At 48.9% G+C, this 9,265-nt stretch overlaps 1 protein-coding gene across 1 annotated transcript; it reads right to left on the bottom strand.

The window, feature by feature from the left end:
- Positions 1–3,633: 3,633 nt before the first annotated feature.
- Positions 3,634–7,366, bottom strand: LOC123425225 (trehalose 6-phosphate phosphatase RA3-like). The gene is made up of 9 exons (XM_045108898.1): positions 6,958–7,366; positions 6,682–6,822; positions 6,498–6,569; positions 5,906–6,001; positions 5,688–5,741; positions 5,092–5,341; positions 4,560–4,630; positions 4,366–4,458; positions 3,634–4,074 (listed from the first exon to the last, which is right to left on the bottom strand). Exons 1-9 carry the CDS (start codon positions 7,201–7,203, stop codon positions 4,021–4,023), a joined length of 1,077 nt encoding a protein of 358 aa, XP_044964833.1. The 5' UTR covers positions 7,204–7,366; the 3' UTR covers positions 3,634–4,020.
- Between the last annotated feature and the right edge of the window lie 1,899 nt (positions 7,367–9,265).

The following is a 9,265-nucleotide window of genomic DNA, read 5'->3' as shown; positions in this document are numbered from 1 at the left end:
ATGGCACACTAGTTTTCTCCCCGCTTTTACTCGTCTTTCCTCCGTATATCTCGTCTTTCTCCGCCGTGGCCACTCGCTGGCCCCGTGCCCCGCCGGAGCGCGCACGAGACCACGGCGGCCGCCGCGCGCGCTCGAGCTAGCTAAGCTACGTACCAATGCCAGCAGCCAGGACCACCACGCACCACCTTGCACCACGCACGCAACGATCGATAAAAACATAAAGCAATCCATCTAGCAAAGCCAGTACTGCTGCAACTTGGCGATCATGTGCACGGTCTTGTCATCGCTTTGGACCTAAGAAGAGGAAAAGAACCCCTTTTAACACACACTGCCTCGCGAATGTGACCAGCATGTGATCGCCCCCTTGTAGCCCTGATTCGTGACATGCTTAAATATTAGGGTTCCACATAAAGAAGAGGAAGATTCACCGGTTCACCCACAAGTGGCGCTCAGTTCAACAAGAGCATATATATTATACATTTATACGTTCGCAGCCTAGATAGATCGATCGATCGACCACGCATGTACACCAATCATTTGTTATATCAGGAGCTGCACCGGGGAAAGCGGCCTGGCTTTCCCCACAGATTTGAGGTTAAGTGGTTGGCTCCCAAGCGTTCCCTCTTATGCCTCCAATTATTCCAACCCGGCGACGGCGTGTCGGTTCCTTGTTTATGCATGCAAGCCTAGCTAGGGCACGCAGTTAATTCTTCTTTTGGGCGCCAAAGCATGGGTCAGCATGTGTCTTTCCACGCATGGCACGACCATCGACCAAAGGTGGCAACCAATTAGGTCAGGTCCCCCACTTATAAAACATTGTTAGGTGCATGCAGAAAAATCATCGACATACGTATTACCAAGGAAATGCTCGCTCGTTGCACCGGACTCATGTGCGAGGGGCACCGATTTTTGGTCACTCGCGGGGACGACATTTTCGCGAAAGCGCAGTTTCTGGGGACCAAGAATATAAACTTTACGGTGTCCAAGCCAAATGCATCAACAGTCAAGTGGAGTCCAACTCGAAGCCTGCCTGAGCCTGACCAGTTTTTGCAACGGGGCACTTGATAAAACCGCTTTACACATAGTGGCGCCTTTGTCCGCTAGTGCAGTGTTCTTGCACGTTAAGGCAAGGATGGAGCATTACGGGTACTCCCTCTATAAACTAATATAAAAATGTTTAGATTATTAAGATAGTGGTTCTTATATTAATTTACGGAGGGAGTACAAGCTAGGGTCCCATAAAGAGGGCTTGTGCTACGTTGTGTGGCCGGCTATGCGATGCTTGCTTCTGGTCCAAAGGCACGGGTGGTTGTGCTTGGGTAGCTACCCCCACACCATGCCTTTGATCGATCGCTTTATTGTTTCCTATTCATGTTGGTTCTCTGATGCCGATTCATCCCCATCACATGCATGCAACGGCAAAGGCATCAGCATCAACAACGACTGCTGTACGTACTCCCTTCGTTTGTTTTTACTCCGCGTATAAGATTTGGTCAAAGTCAAACAACATAAAGTTTGACCAAATTTATATCAAAAAATATGAATATCTATCATATTAAAATTATATAATATGAAAATACATCTCGTTGTGCATCTGATATTATTAATTTCATGTTGTGAATGTTGATATTTTTTAATATAAAATTAGTCAAACTTTATAAAGCTTGACTTTGACCAAACCTTATATGCATACTAAAAAGAAACGGAGGGAGTACGTGTTTAGGTTACGTCTGGGCGAAAAATTTAGACGAAATCGGAAGGAGAAATTCGATCTCAAGCTCAAGCATGCATATGGAAGGAGAATCTCCGTATATGAATGTGGTGATGCCCAGGTCGACGACTCGACGTCTCCCTAGCTCGATTGGGTCAAAAGGGCGCGCGAGAATAAAAGGAAGTAGCTAGCTAGCCTACTGTCGCCGATGGATGTGTGTAGGCCAGATACGGTGACGAGAACATTTGGTGTTTCCCCTACTAGTGCTCCTACTCCGTAAAGAACTGGAGCACATTAATAATCGGGGCTTGCACTGTCCGTCGTCGCAACTTGCAAGCCGGGGATCGATGGAGCGAGGATCGAACCGGCGCCGATCGACGTCAAATTATACTAGTACTACGTTTTTGATTGCAGGATCAACTGAACAAAGCGCGCGGGTGCATGCATGTTTAAGGCTGGTCACAATAGGGAGGAACTTATCACTAACATCACACACTCCAATACAACTTTGCTTATGTGGTACATATTTAATGAAGAGAGAGGTGCTTGTGGTAACTAGCTAAGTTACCGGAACATCACACACTCCAACAAACAATGAGTCTATAGCCTAAGAAATGCATTGTTGCATGACACTACATATATGTTACTCCCCATTATGGAGGTAGGAACATAGTCTAGAAAAGTGTGTATGTTTCTACCTTATGTTACTCCCCATTGTGACCAGCCTAATCGCAGCCAGGTAGGTGAAGGCGATGCATCATGCATGCATATGTGAGCCAAGGATGTATAGTAGAGGAGTAGAGTATTCTTGGTCGTGACACGTGATTCGATGCTGCGACCGACCGAGATCGACGGAAGCATGCATGGGCGCAGAGACTGCTGGATCGCTGCACCGGCCGATCGAAGTTAATGAGACGGTAGCTGCTGCCGCGCGCAGGGAGAGGCCGGCCGGCCGGCCCAGGCCTCCGTCCGTTGGCCGTCAGCGGGGACATGTGCGTCCCCGGAAAAGGCGACTCCAGACTCCACAGATCGAGGGAGGGGTGGTCGCGCACGCAGCTACTCCTAGCTAGCTGCATGTCGGCATCGGCATCGGCATTGTCTCAGCTGCCATCTTCGTCGTGCCCGATCGTCGAATGGCGCGCGCGCATTAATTCAGTGAGCCAGGAAAGCTATCGGTAGGCCGGCCGGCCGGCCTCGTCGTCATGCATGCATGCGTGGTTCCGAAGCTCCATCGAGCAGAGCTCAGTAGTTGCCTCGCCCACCATGTGGCCGGGATCCCTTGCCGTTTGTACCCATGGGAGCCCGTGGAGAAATGGTGCGATCCAAGTAGTAGGACTGTAGGAGTACCCACTGCAGACAGGCCCTTTTCGATGGCAACATTTTGGCGCCACCCCATTGATGACGCGTCCATCCAGCGATCCATGCATGCATACCAGTAGCAGCAGCGCGCAGAGGCAAGCGGCAGCTTTCCCCGCCCACAGACCAGCCAGATCTCTCTTCCTGGAAGGGGCGCAAGGAGGAGGCGAGTAGCAACGGCATCGCATGCACTACTCGATTCGTCTTCTTGGTAATCGGCCTGTGGAATTTACTCCGCTGCCAGCATGCCATGCATTTATCTCAAGGCGCAGGCTTGGCGTACAGGGGCGAGGAAGCAGGCCGGCCGGCCGGCCGTAGCTACCTACTGGAAGTTCTGACTTCTCACACATGCATGCACGAACGGTCCATGAATTTACCAACTGTTGGCGAATCCGTCTGTGCATACCCATATGAACGCACTGTGCACTCCGCTTGAGCCTCAATCGGATGCATGCCATAATTTTTAGGTTCTCCTTTAATACAGTAGCATTGCCGTAAATATTTTCTTTTTCCACTAACACAGCAGTAACCATGTCTAACATACACTATTGATGATACTAGCAATCTAGCATAACATAACAATATCTTAACTTGTCAACAGAGATCACATCATCACAAGCTAACGAAGAACAACAGTTTTACAGTGCAGGGTGAGAAAAGGGAGGGCTACTTTGTCACTCCCATAGCTAAGGGAAGGCTAATTACAAGACCTTGCGAGAAGGATGCAGTAATAGAAACCTTCGGAGCCAAGGCCTAGCAGGGCAGGGGTCATTGCTCGATCTGGATCGATCTTATATATCGATCCCAACACGCATGCATGCATTGTTCTAATAAACTGAAAGACAACACCGGGTCCAAAAGGGAAACAAGCTAAACTTGATGCACTAGCTATATATATATAGCCTGCTCGCTCTCCATGTTGAGTTAGAGCTAGAAGGCAGTTGATCAATGAATTAATCCTTCTTCGTCCCGTTGCTCTTCACCAGCTTGCGCAGAAATTCCTTTACCTGGATAACATGACCAAGCCAGGTTACACATATGAAAACAAATTTCATGTCAAACTCAAAACCCATGTTTATTAATTAGAAGAAGGACAAAAAGCGTCACGCCTAACATTTCATACACCTAACTGGTAGCTAGCCCTGCTACTGCAACAGTGACCGCAATATATAGTACTCTAGTTGCTTTAGGTAAGTAGCTAGGTAGCCGTGCTAACTTTAGAAAGCATAAAATGACTGCACAAAAATAGGCACGCAGCTATTATACATTCCATATACATACAGTGGAGTATTGTATACCTCAGCAGGCTCACGCAGAGAGTACGATGCGCTGGTCTCCTTTGGAGACTTGGTCACAAGGATCCCGATGCCTTGTCCAATGTTGCGCAGCACCTATTTTGATATTTTTGCAAAAGTAAAGGGCTCAGTTCATTAGATCGGATCGATAGGGCTCATCAACGCAAAATGATAGACATGTGCAGTGCGGACTATACCTTGAATGCATCCTCGTCTGTGCGGTCATCTCCGATGTATATCGGGAAAACGTCGCTACGCCCCTCATAGCCTGCAAAGAAATAACCATCCAAAACTTAGTGTTAGTAGCAAGTAAGTAACAAGACATGCATGATGTAGCAACAACATTTATGCATGCACTACATCTGCTGTTTTTCTTTCTAAACAACGGGCTGCGCCCTCGACATCCTTTAAAAAAACCGCGACGGATTTTTTGTAAATCTTTTTATTGGGTTGCAAAGTTTCCACGGGTATAGTATTTTCTTGGCCTTTCATGTCGTTTCCGAGTATGTGTGTATCTATGTGGAAAATATATTGTTTAATGATGATATGCGGTTTCTCTAAAAAAGAAAGAAATTGCCAAGGTTACGACAATCATGTGCCATTTTCTTTGCAGGCTATGCGGTGCGCGGCGACGTTTTCTAAAGAAACAACGGGCTGCGCCGTCGATTTCCATTAAAGAAACCGCAACCGTTATAAGAATTAGGCATGTGCTGTGTAAGAAAAACTCACCGAGAGACTCAAGCAAGAACTCGAGGGCGTTTCCCTTATCCCACTTGATGGAGGGCCGGATCTCGAGGACCTTTCTCCCCTTGGTGAGGCAGAGTTCCTTGTAGCCGTCCAGCACCGCCCTCACCTCCCTGGCCAGAGTGTCCCACTTATCCTCCTCCACGTTGCGAAAATGCACCGAGAGGCAGAACTTATTGTTCTCCACCATGGCACCGTGGATGGACTTCATCTTGGCCGTCAGCGTCTTGTACACCTGCAAATCGATCCATCCAGGCCAGACATTTCAGCAAATCGTATACTTCCTCCGTCCTAAAATTCTTTTCTTAAATTTGTTTAGATATATTAATGTATTTAGTCACGTTTTAGTATTTTGATATATTCATTTTTATATAAATTTAAGACAAGAATTTTAAGACGGAGGGAGTACATTCTAGCTAGTATTCTACGGAGTATTTGCGTCTAGGTGTAGTACTAACAGTAGTGGACTTCAAAGCGAGAAAAAGTATAGCAAGGTTAGTTGATTAGGAATATTTTTTTGATCTGTCTCGGAAAGTATAATTAATCTCGCACTGGTGAAAGACAAGGTCGTGCATGCCTACCTCCTGGATGACAGGCAGGAACTCAGTCGCCGGCTGGCACAGAATCTCGTCAGCCTGCGTATAGAAACCGAACAACCACTCAATCACGCAGCTAACAGGCGACTTAATTACCGCGAACAAAAAAAAATTAAGGCCAAGGAAAAGTCTATTTCAGGAGGAAAAGAATGAGAACAAGTCAAGAAGAAAATTCGGAGAAAGGGAGATGTCGACTAACTTACCTTTGCCTTGTGGTTGGACACTTTGGTTGGGCCCTTAATATCCATGCCATGGCTCCCCGCGTAGTACAGCTCCTCCAGCTTCACAAAGTTGAACACCTGCGTACATATAGCACCACAAACATGGCCATGAATACAAGTGCAGGAAATACGGTGCTATTTTAATCTTTTGTAGATACATAGGCAAAAATACTGTAACTGAGAAGAGGTAACCAAGCAAAGGGACGAAAGGGTCCCTGGCTTTCTGTGGGCGGAAGTAGTACCGCAAGAAAACGCTCATGAAACGCTTCCTTTCCTATATGTACCTGTGTGTCTATAGCGTCTAGGTTCACCCACGGGGCCAAATGCGGCATGCATGCCATGTCACGCGGACGGTGAAAATCACGCCCAAATATTACAAAAAGGAAACCTGGAAGATTCCGTTTACGGTGCACGCTGCTAGATAGAGCCATGGTGGCTCCATCGTGTGAGGTGCAAGGCAAGGCCCCCGGGAAGGAGAGGGAGAGGGAGAACGAAAAAAACAAGCTTCTTCTACAGCACCAAGAAAGCAACAAAAAATAAATGCAGCAGCAGTAGCAAGGAACCAAGAATGTACCTTGTCTCTGCATCTCCCACTCACGATGGCGGTTGGGAAATGCTGGGCGACGCCCCTCACCGCGTCCCTCATCTGCGTCAAAGACCCACGTTCGTTAAGAACAGAACGGAAGCGTGCTCTGCTTCCATCGCGTCGCGGGAAAGCAGGAGAAGATGATACGGAACGAGGGAGGAGGGAGACTGACCTCTTCGGTCATGACGGCGCTGTCAGGGTCCTTGACGATCGGCGACAGGGTGCCGTCGTAGTCCAGGAACATGACGATCTGCTTCCCCTCGGCCGCCGCGAGCACGCCCTCGAACCACTCCAATGCTGACGGGTGATTCTCCTGCGATCGATCCAGGAAAAGATTCTTCTATCATCGGCTCAGAGAGAGAGAGAGAGAGAGAGAGAGAGAGAGAGAGAAAGGGGAGGAGGGAAGAGAGATAAGCCGCAGCCACGGATGCCTGTCAAAAAAACTTACGATCCACTCCTCGTGGTCGGCGCCGACGGCGGACATGGCGTGGCGGGGCGAGGAGGCCTTCATGGTCTCCAGCAGAGACCCTGCCATCAGCACCCCCGAGGTGGAGAGGTCCATGCGCCCCAGGGCGGCCTTCCTGCAGTCGCGCGCCCTCCGCGGCGGGAACGACGCGAAATGGCGACCCGGCTGCGCCGGCGCCGCCACGGCGGTGACCGCGTCCTCGGCAGCAAAGGCGGCGTGGTTCGTCATGACGAGAGCGCGGACCAGCACAGGGGAGAGACCGAAGAAGCGGCGGCAGAAAAGCAACAGGATGCGTGGGCTACGACGGGAGCAGCGGACCAAGAGAAAGAGAGGCTGTAGGTGATGACGATGGTTCGGGGGGAGTGGGGGAAGTGGTTTGATGGTTGGGGCGGTGGACTCCGGGTCTATATATAGGGGTGTAAGGGCTGGCCCACATCTGACGTGGAAGTGCAACATTAAGATGCTTGGAAAACACCTCACGTAAATAAGAGGAAATTGTTTCTCATCATTTTGGGCTCCATGTTAATTGTGTTTCACATGAATTGTGTATATTCTCGAGTTGGGGCACTTTATCACTACAACGGAAAACGAGGAAACGCCCTCGGCCCTCGCGTCGGTTTTCTCGGGTGGCTGCGCGTTTCGTCCTTGCCACCCCTATCCTATACTCTTCCTCCTGCCGTTACCTGAAAGAACCAGCGACGAAGCCCGCTCCACACCGACGACGCTCCTACTCCATCCATCTCCTTCCACAACCTCTTGCCCTCCTCTTACTTCTCGAGTTCGCTCTACTCCTCCTGTAATTGGCACGTCCGGCCTCGAACTCCTATGCAGATCTGGTAGGTTGGGCTTCAGACCCCACCTTCCTGACTGCCGGGAGCACTGGAAGCATTCATGCCAGCCCTGCGACCCAGTGGTTTGCTTCCCTTTGGATCCCTTGATCGCCAAGGGCTCATCTCCCTCGTGATGTCATGCAAGTGCATAAGGCGTTGTAGAATTTTTAAAGTAAGCAGAGTGTCAAAACCATAGGAAGAAAAAAAGGACGGCACCATTAACCCCATAATTATATCACTTACGCAATGTTTGTACGCAACCAAAACAGAGTTTGAAAATAGCATATTCTATAAGTTGTTATGGAAACAACAAAAGGGTATTTATCTAGATTACAAACATAAAAAAACCTAAAAATAAAAGGATAGTAAGTTAGTAAAGGGTGGTACTTGAGAAGTAAGGTGTTCTGAGAGGTTTTACAGTAATCATCACTCGCAAGATCTACACAACATTGTTGGGAACGTACCATGGGAAACAAAAAATTTCCTACGCACACGCAATACCTATCCATGATGATGATCATCAACAAGAGAGGAGAGTGAATCTACGTACCCTTGTAGATCGCTAAGCGGAAGCGTATATAACGCGGTTGATGTAGTGGAACATCTTTGCGATCCAAATCGCAGCCCGTCCCGCGATCCCATCAAGATCCATCACGATCTAGTGCCGAACGGACGACACCTCCGCGTTTAGCACACGTACAACTCGATGACGATCCCCGCCTTCTTGATCTAGCAAGAGGGGCGGAGAGGTAGATGAGTTCTCCAGCACGACGGTGTGGTGGTGGTGGTGGTGAACTAATCCAGCAGGGATTCGCCTAAGCACCGTCGAACTAGACTAGAGGAGAAATTGATCTAGAGAGAAGTAGAAGGAGCACGTGGCAATTAGGGTTAAGGCTACATCTAATTCCTCTAGTATATATAGGAGGGAGGGAGGGGAGGAGGCAACCTCAAACCCTCAAGATTTGGCCGAAATTGGAGGTGGAGGAGTCCTACTCCAATCCTACTAGGAGTAGGATTCCTCTTCTCTACTTGGAAACCCTTTCCTCCTCTTCTACCTTTGGTTTTTCCTTCTCAAACCTCATGGGCCTTAGTGGGGGCTTAGTCCAGCCCACCCATGACGTCCCTCGGGGCGTGACACCCCTCCCAATGGTCCACGGTACCCTCCCGGCACTCCTGGTACACTATCGAAGTACCCGAAACTTTTTTGGTGACCAAAATAGGACTTCCTATATATCAATCTTTACCTCCGGACCATTCCGGAGCTCCTTGTGACATCTGGGATCTCATCCAGGACTCCGAACAACTTTCGGTTACCAACACCTATAATTCAACTATACCGAAACGTCACCGAACCTTAAGTGTGCAGACCCTGCGGGTTCGAGAACTATGTAGACATGACCTGAGACATTCTCCAGTCAATAACAAACAGCGGGACCTGGATGTACATATTGGCTCCTACA

Source organism: Hordeum vulgare, chromosome 2H (genome assembly GCF_904849725.1).
Source record: "Hordeum vulgare subsp. vulgare chromosome 2H, MorexV3_pseudomolecules_assembly, whole genome shotgun sequence".
NCBI classification, from domain to species: domain Eukaryota; kingdom Viridiplantae; phylum Streptophyta; class Magnoliopsida; order Poales; family Poaceae; genus Hordeum; species Hordeum vulgare.
The sequence above is the reverse complement of the archived record's forward strand: the minus strand, read 5'-3'. Positions and strand labels throughout refer to the sequence as shown.

What these genes read in the sequence shown, in the direction of transcription:
- LOC123425225 (XM_045108898.1), bottom strand. Translation starts at nt 7,203, where the DNA reads ATGACGAACCACGCCGCCTTTGCTGCCGAGGACGCGGTCACCGCCGTG. An exon ending in TGTCCAACCACAAGGCAAAG is followed by an intron (nt 5,742 to 5,905) that starts GTAAGTTAGTCG and finishes TTCTATACGCAG; the next exon opens with GCTGACGAGATTCTGTGCCA. An exon ending in TCCTGCCTGTCATCCAGGAG is followed by an intron (nt 5,342 to 5,687) that starts GTAGGCATGCAC and finishes ATCGATTTGCAG; the next exon opens with GTGTACAAGACGCTGACGGC.